The sequence below is a fragment of the Heloderma suspectum genome, chromosome 2 (assembly GCF_057233095.1).
Source record: "Heloderma suspectum isolate Gila_16-S chromosome 2, 16-S_ref, whole genome shotgun sequence".
Taxonomy (NCBI): domain Eukaryota; kingdom Metazoa; phylum Chordata; class Lepidosauria; order Squamata; family Helodermatidae; genus Heloderma; species Heloderma suspectum.
Genome location: NC_139459.1, coordinates 278,344,800 through 278,364,760, shown reverse-complemented (window position 1 = coordinate 278,364,760; position 19,961 = coordinate 278,344,800). Strand labels below are relative to the sequence as shown.

At 43.5% G+C, this 19,961-nt stretch overlaps 1 protein-coding gene across 4 annotated transcripts in view; it reads right to left on the bottom strand.

Annotated features, from left to right (window-relative positions):
* The window catches only part of KDM3B (lysine demethylase 3B), a 52,226-nt gene that overhangs the window by 16,881 nt on the left and 15,384 nt on the right, over window positions 1-19,961 (bottom strand). For 3 of the 4 annotated variants that reach the window (XR_014788461.1, XM_084839484.1, XM_084839486.1), the window contains exons 6-14: window positions 17,670-17,738; window positions 16,673-17,251; window positions 13,369-14,614; window positions 11,350-11,551; window positions 8,240-8,454; window positions 7,351-7,503; window positions 5,969-6,076; window positions 5,447-5,574; window positions 3,914-4,211 (exon numbers count right to left, since the gene is read on the bottom strand). Coding sequence is in view for 3 of the 4 variants with exons in the window: in XM_084839484.1 (XP_084695610.1) it covers window positions 3,914-4,211; window positions 5,447-5,574; window positions 5,969-6,076; window positions 7,351-7,503; window positions 8,240-8,454; window positions 11,350-11,551; window positions 13,369-14,614; window positions 16,673-17,251; window positions 17,670-17,738 (2,998 nt within the window). In the remaining variant the exon portion in view is untranslated. The remainder of the gene's footprint in view (window positions 1-3,913; window positions 4,212-5,446; window positions 5,575-5,968; window positions 6,077-7,350; window positions 7,504-8,239; window positions 8,455-11,349; window positions 11,552-13,368; window positions 14,615-16,672; window positions 17,252-17,669; window positions 17,739-19,961) is intronic. The other variant, XM_084839485.1, reaches the window with a different exon arrangement.

Sequence of the window (19,961 nt, the reverse complement as noted above, 5' to 3'; positions counted from 1 at the left end):
AGCGCGGAGGCAAAGATCCCTTCTGTGCTCCACCCATCCTGCATTGGATAGGCGATTGCCTCCGAGTTCAGAGGCGGCCACCTGTCCCCATAGGATTGCTCCCTCCAGAAACTTTTAAAACCTATGTATGAATACAAATTATGTATCAGTTTAGCATGAGCAAAAACTCATTGGACAGTCCTGCATAGTCCATATTACGTTAAATAAGGTGCAGTACTGTTTGAATATTTTCCAAATTTTCAGCACAAATGGAATTCAATGTTATAAATTTATACTGAGAAATGGGGAGAGAAGGATATATCAACACCTGTGAAATTATAAATAAAAAATATAGAAAAGGAGAACTACATTTCAATTCAGTCCCACTGTGTATAAAAGTCAAACAGTGTGGCCCAGTTCACACATAACAACCCATGAGTTGTTTAAACTATGGGTTGTTGGGGCCGCGCAGGAGTGAGTGAGCTACCTCCTGCATGCTTGCCACTTCCATTTTGCATCTGGTTTGTCAAAAACCCCAGGAACACCCCTTTCCTGGGTTGTTTCATGTGACGTCTGAACCTGGAACTCTGGGTTGCTGAGGGACAAACAACCTAGGTTTTAACCCAACTACAAATCATGGGCTTGGACATCACATCAAACAACCCAGGAGTGTTCCTGGGTTGTTTGAGTGATGGGATGGAATGTGGAAGCGGTGAGTGGGCAGGAGGTAGCGTACTCACTCCCACACAGCCCCAACAGTTCCCTGAGGCAATTCCCTGGGACTTCAGATTCTGGCCTCATCCATCGGCTGGAGAACCAAGGGCTGCTGGGAGTCTGCACCTCCTACCTCCCAGGAAGAACATCACTACAAGGGGGAGACCAACCTGGTCCTACACATTGGCCAGAGAGGGAGCAGCTGCAGGGAGCTCGCTCCACCCCTCCCTGCTAGAAAGAACACACAGATTTGGTGGACCCCGAAAGGCTTATAACTTGGGTGAACCACTCAGGGGAGCCACAAGGGAGCAGAGGGCCTGGGCTGTAGCTTTTAAAAACTGTTGGTGGGTGGTGGGCTTTGGGGTTGTGTTTGTGATTTTAGGGGTGGGGTACCCACCTGATAGGCGGAAGTGAGGGAGGCATGTGTCCACCTGGCGGAGGCCATGGGGGGAGTTCTGGGGGCCAGAACATACCGAGGCTGGGCAGCAGATGCTGGCGGAGCGCTAGGGGCAGGCCACGCTGGGTAAGGGGAAGAGGGGAGAAATGCGTAATATCTGTCCCATTCCGGGCCTGTCCAGAGCCGAAAGATGGCTGGGGGACGGGTGACTCCATCCTCTGGCCTTTGTCTACTGCTGTGTAATGCCAGGTCCGTCGCCCATAAAACTTCTCTCATCCGTGGCATGATCCTGGATGAGGGTATGGACCTGGCATGTATTGCAGAGACCTGGCTAGACAAGGCCCCTGCTCACACTCTTGTGGCCATTTGCCTGGCTGGATTTTCATGTGCGCAACAGCCGAGAGCTGGGGGTCAGGGAGGGGGAGTGGCTGTTATCTGCCTGGAGTCCTTGGTCCTCGCCAGACTCCCTCTCCAGGAGACTGGGGTTGCTGAGTGCATGTCCTGGAGGCTGGGCCTGAAGGGCAGTCTGGGGATTCTGCTCGTGTACTGTCTCCCCCGCTGCACAACAGACTCCCTGGCTGAGGTGCTTGAGGTGGTCTCTCATGTGCGTGTGCAGTCCCCTAACTTGTTGGTGTTGGGGGACTTCAATGTACATTCAGAGGCCATCCTCATGGGAGCGCCTTGGGACTTCAGGGAGTCCATGACTTCCTGGGAGCTGCACCCTATTCCAACTGGGCCTACCCATGTAGCCGGTCATACGTTAGACCTTGTGTTTGTTGCCGGAGAGGTGGGGAGTGATCTGGAAATTGGGGGTATATCCACCACCCCCCATCACGGTCAAATCACTACCTGGTGGGGTCGGACTTCTTGGTTCCACAACCCCTCCGCAGGGGTGGAGGACCCATTAAGATGGTCCACCCTAGGCGTCTTATGGATCCAAATGGATTCCTGACTGTGCTTGGGATTTTTTGGAGCACGCAAACGGCCCCTTGGTTGAGACCCTGGTGGATGACTGGAATGCTGCCATCACTGGGGCATTAGACCGTGTGGCTCCGAAATGCCCTATCCCCCTGAACAGAGCTCAGACTGCACCATGTTTCACCCCACGGTTGCAAGCTCTGAAGTGGGAGGTAAGACAGCTAAAGTGCCGGTGGTGGAAATCTCATTCTGAAGACGATCAGACATGGGTTAGAGCTGTAGCTTCAGACAACCACATGGCAATAAGAGCAGCAAAAATGAATTTTTATGCTGCTTCTATTGCGTCTGCACAGTGCTGTCCCAGGAGGCTGTTCCAAACGGTCCGGAACCTAGTCGGTCCAGTTGTTCCGGAACTAATGAAGCATTCTAAGGCCTCCTGTGATGAGTTTGCAAAGCACTTTGCAGATAAAATTGACCAGATTGGGAGTTCTATTCCATGCGCTGTGGATACAGTTAGTAAATGAGGGGCGGCCAGTAGCAGACTGGTTGTGTGGGATTGGTTCCAGCTTCTTCCTTCTGAGGAAGTGGACAAGGTGCTTTCATCTTTAAGGCCGACCACCTGCTTACTCGATCCTTGCCAATTTTGGCTCATTATGAGTTGCAGGGAGGGGATCAAGGCGGTGGTGAATGCCTCCCTTGAGAAGGGAGTGATGTCATCAGCCCTCAAGGAGGCGGTGATAAGACCACTGTTAAAAAGCCCTCCTTGGATCCCCAAGACTTGAACAACTTTTGCTCAGTCTCGAATCTTTTTTTGGCAAGGCGACTGAGCAGGTGGTGGTGCTGCAGGCGACTTGGAAGAAGCTGATAATCTGGATCCATTTCAATTGCGCTTCAGGCCTGGGCATGGGACAGAAACGGCCTTGGTCGCCTTAGTGAATGATATGGGGAGGGCTCTAGATAGGGGCAAATATTCCTTCCTTGTTCTCCTCAATCTCTCAGCAGCTTTTGATACCGTCGACCACGGTATCCTCCTGGACCACCTGGAGGGGTTGGGCATAGGGGACACTGTATTACGGTGGTTCCGTTCCTTCCTCTCTGGCAAGTATCAGAGGGTAGTTCTGGAGGAGGAGACTTCAAACCCTTGGCTGCTCACTTGCAGGGTGTCACAGGGTTCTATTCCCTCCCCGGTGTTATTTAACATCTATGTGAAGCCCCTGGGGCCTATCATCAGGAGGTTTGGGGTGCAGCATCACCAATATGCGGATGACACGCAACATCCCTGAACTGTTAAGTCCCTGAAATTAATTCCTTAGTACACATACAGATGATTTCATAAAACTATTAGGAAAGCAATTATTGTTTCTCTTGCCATTTGAAAAATACAATAAAAAAGATACAATAGACAAACCAACCTTGATTTGGGGTAGGTTTAGGTTACACAGCAATGATTGGCTCATTTTCAGGTTATTATTAAAGGGTGTTTAAAAGAGACAAATTTAACTCTGAGCAAACTGGTTCAGACTTGGTACCATGTGTATTCCCCCCAGAGCAAACTGGTCTGAGTCCTCCAGAGCTGAGTTAGTGCTGCTGCCATGTTAAATGGGGAAACCCCAATTAGAACAAAGGCTTTAGACTACAGATGCTCTTCTAGACTGCACCGCCACTGTGTCAACCTTGTTAGTTCTCCATTTGCCATTTGGATGGATCTGCAGAAGCCTTATATGGCTTAGGAACATCAAGAATACTAAATCAATGTGCCTTGACATTCAAAAAGCAGTCATCTGGAAATACCCTTGGTTTGGTCTGCCTTCCACATCCCTATCCTTGAAAATGTCCTTCTCTCTCTCTCTCTCCAGAGTGACAACTTGGTCTCTAATCAAAAAACCTTCAGCTCCAATAGCTTACCTTTTGTTTCTTCTTTTGCTTTTTGTGTTGCTAAATCTGCAAGCCAGTGCAATGCTGATGAGGGACTTGTTTCTGGACAAAGTGACTTGTTAGGTTTTATCTCACTACTGTTGCTGGGTGCTGGAGTGCCGGTTACTGGAGCCTCTGTCTTTATAAGCTCCTCAACTTTTCCCTCTCTAGTTTCAGACTTAGGCACAGCATTTGTGTCCAGCTGCCCACCTTCTGTTGTTCCTGTGCCACTAGAGAATGTGCTTTCATTTCCAGAAGCTGACACACCAGGATTCATACTGGGCAGCTGCTGAAACAGAGGATCACACACAACACAGTAAAAAAGTGGTATCTGAAACATTTTTTTAATGATCTGAGACAACTGAAATGTTCACAATAAGCCTTTTTTAAGTTCACAATATAATACTAAAACTGGTTGTAAGGAGAAGAACTTTAAATATTTGGCAAATATAATAGCTATTATTGTTTCATTAGCACCATGTTTATAAAGATCCTTGCAACAGTCTGACAGCCTACAGTTAGCCTAACTGATCAGATCCATATTTCAACACGGTTAAAACATAAAAGTGTTCAAAAGATTACCAGTTTTGATAAGAACTCTGATGGAAGATATAAAGAATGGAACGGGAGCAGGGAAGGTCTAAGAATGAACAAACTGGTATGGGCAGGAGGACAGGAAGAACAGACATGGGAGTAGAATACAATGCTTAAGCCCTATCCACCAGCCACTGAAATAACTGCTGGGCCTTCCCTTGCATTTTGCACCTACACACAATGTCCATGGTTGTTGATTGGAGACAAGAGCTTTTCCCTGGTTGGGGAAAAGGGCTATGGCTTAGGAAGAAGCTAGCAGGCCAGATGGGGGAACCCCACAGACAACATCTGGCCCATAGGCCAGAGGTTCCCCATGCTTGCTCTAGTATGATGGGCACCAATAATGTGCAGAAGGCACTGGATAGGACACTATAACGTTGGCGAGTGGTGCTTGATGGGGAAGATGGATCAGACATGGGCACTGCTGTGGAAAGCAGGAAGACATTTGTTAATTGAACACTGCAGTCTTAAGCATACTTTTTATCACAGCATTTGGCTAGGAAGAGAAGTTTCTTTCTGGGCTGGGGGTAGAATTACTATATACAAGATAAACTGAGTAGGAGAAAAGATTATTCTCTCCATGAAAAACAAAACATGGTCTGACACCGACAATAGGGCCGTGTATATTCAGACCTCAGAAAAATATAAATATCCCACTGGTAGAAGCTTTCTAAAAAGGAGCAAAACAAGTATATTGGATGGTATATTTATCATCCAATTAGTAAATGCTATTTATTTATTTATATTCTGCCTTTCCATTAATATGCTAACCAACTCAAATTGCTCAAAGCAATTACAAACAATTATTCCAACATACATAATGCCCAGCAGTGGAATACAGCAGCCCTAGCTCGGATGCCCACAGTAAGTGGACAAGTTCTACCAGAATCATATAACAACACATTTGGGGCAGATTAAAAGTTCACATACCTGCGAAATTCCATTGGTGACAGCAGGTCGCAACACAGATTTGTTCTGCCGGTTAATACATGGACAGTTAGCTTTAATTCCCCATTTGCCACGTGCTGCATGAACCATGTCTCCAATATTATATAGTGCTGGAAAGTTAGAAATTTTGGTATCAAACTCCATAACAATCTGAAAGTCTCAAAATGCAAGCATCAGTATATTTCTACTTACAGAAGAAATGTAAGAAAAGGTTCTAGGTTTTATGAACAAGAAGCCTGTCCTCAGAGAGCTGATAAGAGTGTTTACATATAGCTGGCTTTTAGACTAGGTAAGAGAGCTTTCTGTGTTTGGATAGAAAAGTTTTCCTTTGTTGTGACAATATCACAATATTTGCCTTAAGTAACTTTAGAAGCCTAATAAAAATAATCATAAGTGATGCAGAAAACTGCCGGTATGTTTCTGCTGCACAGGAATGTATTCAAAGCAGAATGAAGAGAGTCCAGATAGGGCATGGAAAAATAAGTGTGATTACTGAAGCATCACCTGTGCCAGGGATGATCTGTGTTGGCATGAGATTCTCTGGTTCGTGTGACTGTCCCTTTGCACACTTCAGCCATGAAAAAACCTCTTCATCACCAATCTCCTCTGTCTCTGAAATAGAAAGATAGTCAGATCTTTTAACTTTCCAAATGCTTGTTTGCATGTTACAGTACTACAAATTCTTCAGTAAAAATTCAGAAGGGCCACGCTTCTGTTTTGGTGGGCAGTCTTTTCATAGTAAGAGAAAACCTTGCACTAAATTCACAAATTAAACATGTAACAGAGATTGTGGTGCTGAATGTGCTACTGCAAAGTGCCAGGATAGAAGTCAGGTGTTCAAGTTTAAAACCTGAAGGAACAAACCTAGCATGAACCCCGTTTCCCTACTGGAAAATGCATTCTCAAACTCCAAGTGAAACTCCTTATGGTGCCTTTTTAGTTTTCCAATTGCTGTCTCACAGCAATTCACTGTTCTCAGTAATGTGCATGTGTACATCCACATGTCTGCATCTTAGCTAGTTTACACATTACTTCTCACAAATGGAATGTTCTGCTTCAAATAGTTGCTTCTACACAAAAGACATGGTAGATTTAGAATGTTCATGGGACAATAACTAGACAGAAGCCCCACTTCCCTCTTAAGTCAGCACACAGTTCCTATTTTATCTTCCCTGTACTGAAAGGGCTTATGTCCACTAAGGCAAACGTTATCCTGTGTGTGTGTGTGTGTGTGTGTGTGTGTGTATCAATTCTGGTGGCAAAAGCACCTGTGGTATTACAGATCTGCATATGAATATGGACTGCTATATTGGATCAGTTCTTCAGGCCTTCTGGGAACCTGTTCAGAAGTTACTTTCCTTCAGGACTAACTCCAGGGAAAGAGTGGTGCAAGACAGTGAGAGGTTCATACACACCCCAAATTGGCTGGGTTCAACACAAAATTAAAACCCCTGCTCTCAATATTGCCTTGAAAAAAACAGAAGGAAGAGGCAGGAGAGTAAATTAGGGCAGCACTCTCAACCTGCAGCACCTCTTCACTCCAGTAACGTACAAAGCAGCCAACCTAGAGGCAGGCAGACTTCAGCTCAGGAATTTGTTTTCAGTACCAGAACTGAGCTTACAGTCCAGTCACACAAAAAACCACTCCTGATGCCTCCACCTCCAGCTTTCTTCCACCTCAGCAGTCTAATTTAGAAGGGGGGAGGGGGCAAAGCCTCCTGCTGTTGCTGCTGTTAAAAAACTGGGAGCCAGAAATCCTTGGCGGTCTATTGCAAATCACCCAAACTATATCAGTAGATTCTGATCTTCTTACAAGCGATGTCCCTAAAAGCAGCTTACCCATCTAAGCTTTACAGCATTGTTAAAGACAAATGCAAAGTACTCACCACTGCGTGGACGGCTTTTCCTGAGACGGTAACAGTCCAGACACACCCCAAAGCCACATTTGCGACAAACCCAATGAATATTGAACAGTGTTGTTTCGCATACATCACACATTTCCCTCACACCCCGTACAGCTCTCTTCCAGGCCACTTTCTCTACAAAAAACAACAGCACAATGATGAACAAGTTAACAGGTTATACATAACAACTATTCTTTGAAAACTTGGAATTTTAATAAGATCCACCCAAAGCAGCTGAAGCACACATTTAAATGCACATGCATTTCTTTCTTTCTGAGAGTAGGGATGGTGGTGTTGGGAGAAAAGAGTTTGAGAAACTCAGGAAAAAGCCCTTTTGCATGCATAAATCTTCCTGCACTGGATTCAGGGTAATCCATTCAATGTTTTTGGTTTAGCTGCCAATTTTTAGAGGTTCCAGTGATATGAACACATTAGAATAAGACCTAACACCAGAAATAACTACCATCCAGTTACTTACGGCTATATAATGCTAACATGGCACTTAAGAAAATGTGTCCTCTATTAAATTTGTCCTCTACTGAGATTGGTTATCAAATGTAAAACTTTTTACTGTGGTAAGTAAAAACTGACCTTTAAGGCACTTTCAGAAAATGTACTTGCAACACAGAGAAGTGACATGAGAAAAACAATGCATAAACGTATCCTCAATTCATACATTGGACAAAACTAACCTGAGAGAAAAAGGAAATCCCTCCCTCCAAACCCCACAAGGACACCATCATTAAGTTATTCAACACGTTTAAAGAAATTAAAGTAAATCATTAGGTTAATGATTTGCGTAAACCTTTCCTTCAATAATTCAAGTTTCAGCAGACCACGCACATAGGTTAAAAAGAAAACAGCTACTTACGGTGTGGTTCCACCATCATCATTGCCTCCTTTTCAGACATAACCAGCTGACAGAACTGGTCCCCAACATTGGCCAGAATGTATTTAGAGGTCTCCAGATCAATCCCCTCTGCAGGGGCTGACGATGGGATCCATAAGCTCATAGCATCAGAGTCACTCTGCTGGGGGTTCAAGAATCCCTCCACTCGTAGTATACCTTTCCGAGTAAATATCAGTCTGAAATAAAACAGAATGAACTTGTTAAAGAGCCATCATCTACTCCTCAAAACAAGGATGAGAGAAAGGCTACCTTTATGGCTATCCTCTAAAACTAGCACAGTTGATTGAGTGATTGCTGAAGATATGGTGTGGCAGGAAATGTGCCTTTGTTAGAAACTACCATAAAATGCAATAACAACGTTTCTGAAAGACCAAGATGGTGAACCCAATGCTATTTTTACAGGATCCTTTTTACTGCTTCCCATTCACACTATCAGGAACAAACTGCCATTATCTAGGTTTTAAACAGAAGTACAACAGAGGAAGAATTGGCATAAAAAGCTTTGCCCTCTCTGCCCAGAGGTTCAAGTCTTGTTTGGCAGCTCGTATTTATATTGCTGAGGCCTGAGTCAGTGATAACCTATGTTAAGGGTGATTTTCAGCCATCTTTGAACACCCTGCCCCCCTGTCCATATACAATTTCTTGTCAATGGTCTGGAAGTGTGTTCTCCTTACAAACAACCAATTCCTGCACTCAAGGACAAACTATGACCATTTCTCACAGCAGGAAAGACTATGAAGCTGTCTGATATCGAGTTAGACCACTGGTCCACATCTAACCTGGTGCTGTACATTCTGACTGGCAGTAGCGTCCTATGGTCTCGGGCAGAAGTATTTTCATAGCACACTCTCTCAGATCATTTAACCGGAGATGCTAGGTTTTGAACCTGGGACCTTTTGCAACTACAACTGAGCAAAGGTCCCTCTCCCTGAGGGGTTCATTTAAAAAAACAAAACAAAACAGGATCATTTAGGATGCACACACATTTGTCATGAAATATATACTTTATTCTCACTCCTCCTCTTCATCTCTCTACAAACGAGTTAACTGATACTCAACAGCAAAGCATGAACTCACATGTTGGAAGAAGCATGGTTTTAAGACGGGTATACATTACTATAGTTTTTTTTTAATGAATACATGATCTTTGCCTCTTCAACTGGTTCCAAGCCAGTTTGGCCACATTTTCTCCAACATTAGCTTCCTTCTGAGCAATCTAGCCTTTTGTATGTATTAACACCTTAAGACTCCTTATGTATTTCATGAATATAGACTAAAACGCAATAGTTTGGAAGACTGGACTAATGCAATGAAGTTTTCTACAGTAAGAAAGGACATTAAGTTTCCAAAAATGCTAGCATATAGCCACCCTCTTCTGAAGCACAAATCCATTTTGAAAGATGGGTTGATTTAAATCCAGATGATTTTTAATCTGTAATTTCAATCACCAAGAACAAAGACAGACTTACATATTTGATTTCTGGGGCAAGCATTGCAAAAACATTAGTGTGGACATTTACTTTCTATATTATGAAGTAACACCATTTTCCTAGTGATTACAAGCCTTGTTTCCAGAACGTTCTAGGGAATTGGTCCACGGTCAAGCACACCTAGCTCTATATTGCATTGGGTCCCTTGTGTTCAAGTAAACTATCTTGCTTAATTGGCTTTCTGCTCACATGAAAGGACAACAGAAATTCATCAATTTCACATTATTTCTATACTTCTCTACCCCCACCCTGCCATCTTTAAACCATGGGTGGGCAACTTCAAGAGTTCTGGGGGCCATTTTTGCCCCCCTGGAACCACACCCCCGAGAGTGCCACAAATGCGCCGGGGGGGGGGGGGGAGAACAACAAAACAAAAAGGTGTCTGGAGTTCCTACGGAGCACCAAAAGGGTTAAAATTAGGTTGTTTGGCGCTCTGTAGCAGCTCAGGATGTCATTTTGTTCAGAAAAAAAATATTTAGATTTTTTGGGGTACCCCCGAATTTTGGGAGGGGAGACAGACATACAGACTTCGGGCCATATGTTGCCCACCCTTGCTGTAAACTGATAATTTTGTCATACAAAAGACATGTAGGCTGCATGACCAGAGGCTTTGGATTATCTTCCTAGGTAGTACTAAGGAGTGTTTTTTAGTTACAGACTAACAAGTTGTTATAACAATTGGTATATAGTCTTATTCAGGAAATGCACAAATTACAAAATGGGGAAGTTGATATAAATCAATTATTTCCCCCATAATTTATTCTTTTATATAGAAAAGCAGGTATCTGATTCAATGACCTGGTTCGCACAATCAATCCATGGTTAACAAACCATGGGTTGTTTGTGAGTGCATGGGAGCAAGCATGCTGGTTCCTACCCACTCGCCCGCTTCTGCTTTTCCTATTTCTGGGATGTTAACATTACATCCAAACTGGAAACTCTCAGTTGTTTAGGAGTTCAACAACCCAAGTTGTTGTTGTTGTTATTATTATTATTATTATTATTCATACCGCCCCATAGCCGAAGCTCTCTGGGTTAACCCATGGTTTGTTCCTGGGGTGTGTAAGAAAGCAGAAGTGACAAGCATACAGGAGGCAGCACACTTGCTGCCGCATGGCCACAACTAACTATGAGTTAAATAACCCATAGTTAGCCATTATGTGCAAACTGGGCCAGTATGTTTGGCAGAGGCTCATCAATAGGATTTACAGTGTAAAATTCAACAAATATGAATTGTATTCGGATATCATTATAAAGTCAAGTTATTTGTCAAAAGCGACACTTACCTGAATGTTTTTAAAAAACAAAAATCCCATTTAAATTAAGTCCATTTTTGTTTTTTGCTTTTAAATCTTTTTATTCATCTTGTTACTCAGCTGCAAGTTCACGGGTCAGCTTCCCCATGATGTGTTGAAGCAGACCTCAGAAGCTATAGCAGGAATTGCAGCTGTCACTGCAGTAAGTATACACAACTCTAAAGAGATGAAATTACTTACAAAATTATGTTGCCGTCAAAAATTTAAAGAGGCAAGCTAGACTGTAGGCACCAGCAAATAGATATACAAAGACAAGCTTCATTACCTGCGGAAGTGAAAGAAGCGGCAGGCCACAGTAGAGTCATCCTGCTCTTGTTCCTTGAATTTCCGGTAGCGTTCCAACCGGCACTCCCGGCACTTGTGCAGATGTGGGGCTACATTAATGCAGGAGCCATCCTGGAGGAATGGTTCTCCTGATTGCTTCAGCTTCCTCACCTTACTTATGTCTTTCAGTACAGACTGGCCAACTACAAAACAAACAACAGTTAGAGTATTTCAATTAAACTATGGCAAATAGGATGCAGGATTCCAAGTAGTACTTACTTAATCTTGACGCTGATAAAAAGCAGCCCTACTTGGAGATTATGTCTGATAGGAAGCAGGACTGCACTTGTCCTTACCTGACATATGTGCACTGGGTATCATACATTTCCATTGGGGGCCAAGGCATGTAGGTCTGATTCAAGTAAGACTAGATTATGTGTGTTTGTTTTATTAAATGTTTTACTATTTCTATTTGACTGTGGTTTTTATGTTCTGAACTTTTTGTAAACCGCCTTCGTTGGTCCCAGAAAAGTGGTAGAGAAATACAATAAATACATAAAATATGCACTGATCCTTCAGCAAACCTACTGTCCAACATGCAACCACCAGGCAAGAGTGGTAGTGGGTATGGCCCAACTCATCCATTTTGCTTTGATTCTCTCCATCAATGTCTACATATATCTAAAGTCTCCCACCTGGTGCCCATGGTAACCTCCCTTAGCACCTGCCAGGCTCACTGCCCTTCCTGATGTTGGGTGTTTTTTTTTAGATTTTAAAAATTAAAATACATTTCTTTAACTGGAAGGCTGGCTTGCTGCAAAGTGATGCACAGGCCTCCAGCATCATCTTTATTTCCAAGAATGGCCCTGGGCCCCAGAGACATTCACAGAAAGTAAAAATGGTGGGTGGATAGAATCCAGTGCTTTATTCTGAAGTGTGCCTAGCCACTAGAAAGAAGGAAAAGGTAAGGGGTGGGGGGGTGCGGAGGGGTGTTTTGCCTGTGCCCTCTGGGTGTTTTGCCTGTTTAATGTGGTGTGTGTCTGTAAGCTGGTTTGTCTGTTTGTTTTTTGTTTTGGTGTGGTGTGTGTTTTGCCTGGAACCTTTTGTGTATGGCGTGTACACAGACCCATGTATGCGTGGAGTGCATTTTGTGTGCATGTGTGTGTATGCACATGTGTATGTTTCTCTGGGCATCATCCATTTTCCTTCTGTGATATGGGTATTTTGTTGTGCTTTGTGGGGGCAAATATGTGATTTGGCATTTACAGCTCAGGTCTGATCTCTGTGTTATACTCAGTTTCTTAATCAGGTTACCTCTCTCTGTGCCTCATCAGTTTGCCTTTTGTGAAATGGGAGTTAGAACAGGAAATGGTGGATTTAAGAGTGTGGTTTTGAGTTTTGGAACTCAGACCACACTCCTCTGACTTGTATTTGTTCTTCACCAATGAAATGAGCTACATTAAACATGTAAACATCTTTTACTGGATAAACTGTAGCGTTAAACCCAGTAACACCATCCTTAACAATGCTGTTTCTGAGTTATTTATGCTAAAGGCGCCAGGACTACAAAGGATTTACAGAGCCTCCTACAACTAGTCAATATTTCTTTCTGTGCACTGCCAATCTCCTTGTCCTTTTTATGCTGACTCCCAGACCACCTTTTCCTGTTCCTATGTAATGTTGCCCTTCAGTTCCCCATAAATTTCCCCCCTTATGCTAGTCCTGGCAAACAATCACCAGTTATAAAACTGGAATTAATTAGAATAGTTTGGGCACAACAAAAAACATTCATAATTTATTCTGGGTTTCTTAACACTGTCCTTAGCTATGCTGTTTTGCCTATACTATTATTGAAACATTTTTGCCCTGTTCTTCACCCCAAAGACTCCTAGAGCAGTTTACAGAGGACAAGTTCACAGAAGGATGATCACATCACATGGCTGATCATACAGAAAATATACAAATACAGCCCATCTGCAGCTTTCCCCAGATAACTAAACCCAGCCTTTAAAGCCTTCACCTTTCAAGGGGGCTGTGCGAGGCCTGCCCTTTGGGGTTTGTTTCCCTTTTCCCTTGCCCATTAGTAGTTCAGCATTCCGCTCGCCGTTGGGACCCAGTTTCCCAATCAGATGCTCTGGGATTCCCTTCAGACAAGCTTTGGTGTGCAGCTGCTCCTCAGAATCACTCATATCAGAGAGGTCGCTATTGGTGCTAGAATCAGAATCCTGCTTAGATGCCATGCTCCGCTCATCTAGAGAGAACCTTTTCACAGTTTCAAAGGGGGCTTTGTTCTCCACTGCTAGCTCTGCCTGAGAAGAGAAGAAGCCAGCCGGATGTCTGCCAAACACATTAGAAAAAGTTTTCATAAGAGGATTGTCCTGTTGCCCAGGCCCAACAGATGGCTTTTCTTCTGTTGGACTGGAGGAGAGTGTGGGCATTTCAATAGGTTGTGTCAGGTTGCCGATAGGCGAGCTGGAACGGCCATTCCCCAAAGTAGATGAGCTCTGAACACCAGCAAAGAGAGTTGAACTAGGCGTACTAGACAACATCTTGGAGGAATCCGTCGTTATAAACAAGCTTTTCTTTTTAGCTAAAGAGTCAGTTGAGGTGTGCAAATCTGGCCAGCCAGAAGCTGTCTTGGAACCAAGAACTGAAGAGGGAGTAGCAGATACTCCTGGCTGAGATGAGGATGCAAAGCTACTGAAAGGACTGAGTTCTGATTTTTCTGCAAATGCCAGGAAAGGGTTTGAGGGCTCCTCTCGCGACAGTTTTGGAGGCTGCAAAAAGAGATTCTCATGATTATCTGGAGGTCGAGTACTCAAGAGGTTTCGTGGAAAAGCTGGAGTAAGTGTGGGCATAGACTCCACTGGCTGCTTCCGGTCCACAGAACTGCCCAACTGAGTTGAAGATTTTGCTTCTCCTGCAAGGCCTTTACCTTTGCAGATGCCCAAATTCAGGCTCTCTGTACTTTTTTTTAATGAGTCCTGACTAGCGGGCTCTTCAGATAGATTTTCTGACAAGGCTGTGAAGTAGTTGCTGGTGGGAAGATTCTGGGACATGCATTGAAAAAACAAGTTCTTTGATATATCAGAATCTTTCTGGACCTCCTGACCAGTGTTACTACCAAATGAAAATCCAACAGGCTTCTTCTCTGGAGCTAATACTCCATTGGATTGGCTTCGCCCACTGTCAAACACCAAAGGCTGTGAGGCACTCGAGTGTGCCACTCCAAACCCTGGAGAAGCCAACAATGAATTTTGAGAATTCTGAAATAAAATAAGACATCAACTAATTATAATCCTCTCTCAAGATCCAAAATTCAAAACACATTGACCATGCCTGTTAAAGTTTTCCTCAATATCCTGACTTTTTAGCAGCTCTTAACAGTTTGCTCTATATCAAAACTATAATTTGTTGTGCAACAAGTACAGGTAGGCTGCCTAAATTCATTTGGGCTTACTAGTCATGCATTTCCAAACCTGCAGACTGGTTTATTGCATCTTTGCAAACCTGAAAGCTAAAAATAATGCATATAATGGAAAAGAAAAACATACGGGTTGTATTCAGTGTAGTCCTACTTAACCCAATGAACCTACTTAACCCTACCCAATGAAATGAATGGGACTTCGATTAGACTAACACTGGATACAACCTCTTAAGTTCAATAATGTTAACTCTGTTTCTGAAATGATACTCTAAAATATGAACTTGTATACTGAAGTAGCCATTCTGAAATCATTTACTGTTTCATTCATCTATAAAAGATTAGATTATTAATCCTTCCAGCATCCTTCTTCTAATGCAGGGGTGTGGAAAGTACGGTCCTCCAAATGCTGACTCCAACTCCCATCAGCCCCAGCCAGTATGGTCAGGGATGATGGGAATTATAGTCCAACATCTAGAAGGCCACAGGTTTCCCATCCATGTTCTAAGATATGAAGACAGAGAGGAATGTACTGCACACTTAACACACATACAAGAGTTCACAAGTCAGCATTCTTATTATTCCACTGTAACAGGAAAAGATCTCAAGAGTCCTACTGTGTATCTTCTTGTACTTCTCCACTTATCCTTATCAGGGTTATTACAGGCATTTATTTATTTAGTACATTTCCAGGCCGCCCTTCAGGGCAGTCTTCCCAAGGCGGTTTACAGCAATAAAATAGACTGATACAATTTCATAAAAACAACTATCTAAAAAACAACAATTAAAAAGCACACATAATCAGGGGAAGGCCAGAGTAAGCAAGTAGGTTTTCAGAGCCTTCCTAAAAGCCTGCAATGGTGGGGCCTCACAGACCTTCCATAGCAACCAATTCCAGAGGTGTGGGGCCACTGCAGAAAAAGTCTTTCTCGTGCACTTGCCCACCTAACTGCCCTCAAAGGTGGGCAAGTGAATAGGGCCTCTGTTGCTGTTCTTAAAGTGCAGTAAGGCTGATATGGGTGAAGGCGGCCCTTCGATTCATTTGGTCCCAATCCATTAAGGATTAAAAGGTCAAAAACAGCCCTTTAAATAGGGTTCAGAAATGCACTGGTATTTTGCAGTATAGGCAATATATGACCTAAACCTCCTCGCTCCCACCAACACTTGGGCGGCCATATTCTGCATCAGTTCAAATTTCTGAGCCATCTTTGAAGGCAGCTCCATGTACAGTGCATTACAGTCTTCTATCCTGGACATCACCAGTGCATGGATAACTGAGGCAAAGTCCGACCTCTCGAGACAGTCTGGTATACCAGCTATGGCCCTAGGCCAGTAACGTGCAATCCTGGACGCTGCAGCCACCTGAGCTTCTCCAGTTAACACAGAGGCCAGGGAGGACTCCCAGACTATGCACTTGGTCTTTTAGTGGGAAGTGTAACCCCATCTAAGACCACTTCTAAACTTCCATCCAGAATTGTTGGTTTCCCAACTCATTATACCTCTGTCTTGTCTGAATTAAGTCTCAGCTTGTTCACCCTCATCTACCCCAAAACAGCCTCCAGACACTGGTTTAAGAGTTCCACAGCCTCCCTGGGATGTGTAGATGGAAACATGAAGTAGAGCTGAGTATCATCTGCATATGGATGCCACTTCAGCCCAAACCTCTGGATGACTTCCCTCAGTGATTTCATGTCGATGTTAAAAAAAAAGTATGGGGGACAGGATGGAACCTTGTGGCACCCCACAGGCTAACAGCCATGGGGTGAAACAAACGCCCCCAGCACCACCATCTGAGACCACCCCAACAAGACTGCAACAAGACAATGCGTGCAAAATGTTTCGAATACACTAAGGTGCTTTATAAATGCTAATTACTACTATGATGGTTGTAAAGACTTACCTCTCCCTGGGCCTGTGAATGGCCCACTTTCTGTTTCTCTTGTCCAGAAACTGCAGACAGGCCAGTATCAGAGATCCGCACAGTAGTTGGTGTTGGCCCAGCTGTAGTAATTACTACAGGGGCAGTCACTTGACTTTGATTGGCCTGCTCCAAGGATTTTGCCGTCTCTTGATTTCCAGCTCCATCGAGCAGTGCTTGGGCAGTAGCTGAAGTAAAGGAAGTAAAGGGCACAGGTGTGTCACCACTCACTGGTTCATCCTGGACTACAAGAGTTCGGCCATTCTCCTTTGTGTATGTGGCAAAACGAATACTATGCTTAATTGGAGGGACAAATGGGAGAAGCTGCTTGGCCTTTGGATCCAGAGCCACATCACCGCTGATGCTTCCTTTCCAAGCTCCCCTGTTTGCCTCACTTCCATCATTTCCATTACTATCCACTTCACCCCTCTCCTTTAACTTCTTTGTAGCATGATCACATCCAGCTTCAGAAGCATTTTTTCTCCTTCGTCCATCTTTCCCTTCCACGCTTTCTCTCTTCTTTTTCCCTTTTGAGGATTTAGTTCCCTTTAGAGATCCTCCCTATAACAAATAAAAATCACACAACACTACTAAGAACCAACCAAAGTAACTGTCATCTTCATCTACCTGATTTTAAGAAACCTAAGCCTCCAACGAATATTATGCTGCTTTAAACACCACATTTCAGTGTCATAATTCAGCAGTATAATAGGCTGTCCAAAACTAGTTCAGACTCATTCATTTACAGCACAATCATATGCATGTCTACTCAGAAGTAAACCCCACTAGGCTCAGTGATGTGTACAGGATTGCAGCCTTAATTAGCAAGTAAAACTATTAAATATTTTTTAAAGCGACAAATACACACACTCACTCAAATATAGACTCATTTCAACTATCATAACAGGAGAAACACTTTAAGATTAGATCTTTTAGACCAACATAATTATTTTTTTCATGACCTGGTAAAACGCAGTACCTCATTCACAGCAGAAGTGTCCATCACTACATGAATCAGTCGGGGATCCACCGACTTGATTTCACCAGTCTGATTTTTTTATGTGGTGAATGGCAGGAGTAAGGGGGAGCGAGAGAAAAGAGAAAGTCAATATTAGAGTGGTGACATACTGATCATAAAGCAGCTTTTAGCTCCTCCAATTTTCCTCTTCACGTGTTTTTCCCCCAAATCGTATCACCCTTTGCATTCACATCTCTCACTTTGCTCCCATTATCTTATCCTTCATCATGTTCAATGTTATACACACGGACCAATAAATGCCACTATGCCACCACACTTTACCAGAAGGGAGGTATTACATGAATACATTCTCCAAATGTCATCAGATAATACATATACCTGGTTTGTGGCAGACTGGAGCTATCTCATTCGCCTAAGTAAAAGAATGGAGTATTCTGCATATTTCCTCTAAAGCCACCTGTGATTCTATAGAAGCTGATACATCGAGGAAGTTTGGACTTAATATTAAACCTTGGTTTAGCATTGTGCATGAGGTGCAGCGAGCCTTGGGCTTGTGCACTCCCCCCTCCCCCTTTGGCATGTGCCAGGAATAAAATGAGATCAGAAGCACTGACTTCTAGTTTTAATCTAACCAGAGTGCCCCCTTACATCTAAACTCACGTAACTCTGGTTACTTTACATTAAACTCTAGTTAAATAACAAGCCAGGATCATAAACCAGATTGCTCCTGGCTTGTTTGAACTAACCAGAGTTCAAACAAACCAGAATTCAAAGTCTGAATGTAACGGTGAACTCTGGTTAGTTTAAAATGGAAAGTGGAAGCTTTCACTCTCCTCCTCTTGCATTCAAAAGAGAAGGAGGGGTGAGCGCACAAGACCAGGCTCATCATGACTTGTGTATATAACACTAAGCTAGGGTTTAGCATTATGCCTGAACTGGCCCATTGTGTGAATCCAAATGAGCTTCTGAAAAACAAGGAACAAGAACATACCAGTAAATGCTACAAACCAGAAGGATTCCCCCAAGTTAGTGAACATTGGACATAAACCTGAAAATTAACACCTTATGGAAGAATACATACACCTTTCACACCAGCTTGTTGCACATAGATGGCAATAGTCCTCAAATCAGGAAGAAGCCAAGAGATTCTTCATCATGACTGGGTTCACACAGCATGATAAGCCACAGTGGGTTGTGAGCCATGTCAGCTTGGCTTACCCTAACATCGAAACCTGGTGCAGGCAATTCAGCGTGGGTTTTTTCCCATGAACAAGCTACCCCGAGAACCCATGGCTTGTAGCAGAGTTGTTGAGAAATAGCTCATTCTCAGGGTGGCTTGTTGTGACATCCAAACCAAGCAGTATGGCTTATCCCAAGTGGTTACAGAGCCACTTGGCAAGAGTGGCAAAAAAGCCCATGCCGCTCTTCATGATCTTGCCAATCTCCCTCACCAGTGACTGCCCCTCCACTGCTGCCCAAACGGCACTTTGGAGGACCATCACTTGTTCGCCTCCTTAACAACAACAGTGCTTCAGGAGTACGCAAATGGGTTTGCAGTTTTAAAATTATTTTTTCTTGGTCTTTCGTAAGTGTGCAGAACTGCCTGTTTGCTATGTGTAGTCTCACCTTGTCAATTTCCTCTTATGTTTCAGCCCTCAAAGGAAGCCCTGAAGAGGAGTAGGTAAAGTATGAGGAAATTGACAATGTGAGGCTGCGCAGAGGCTAATTAGCACACACTTGTGAAGGACCAGGGAAAAAATAATACTGAGAGAAAGTCTGATCCTATTTGTGCAAAGGAGTAACAAAGTGGGGGGAAGGGGAGCAATAACTCCCATTTGGCGATGTATCCATCCGCTATTAAGCTTTGAATTGACGCTTGTCAGTGTCCTCCCCCCTTTCGACACTTTCCAGAGACCCGAAGAAGTCCACAAATGGGAATTATTACTCCCTCCTTTTGTGACTCCTTTTTAGAGCACTTACTGCTGGGGTGACTGTGCTTTATTACATTTGCACAAATCTTCCCAGCAATTTTTTAAAAAACTCTTAGAAGGCAGCTGCACAGGACAAAGTCGCCCTCTAAGGGTTTTTAAAACATAACTGTTGGGGAAGTTTGTGCAATTTGAAAGGTTGGAGGGGAAAGCACAGTAAATGGAGGGGAAAGAGTAGTCACCCCAATAGTAACTGCTTCGAAAAGGAGTACTTTATGTGCAACTACAATTTGAAATTCATGCTACTGAACTTAATGGTTTAGTTAACTTAGCCTGCAATCCTATACAGACTTACTTGGGAGTA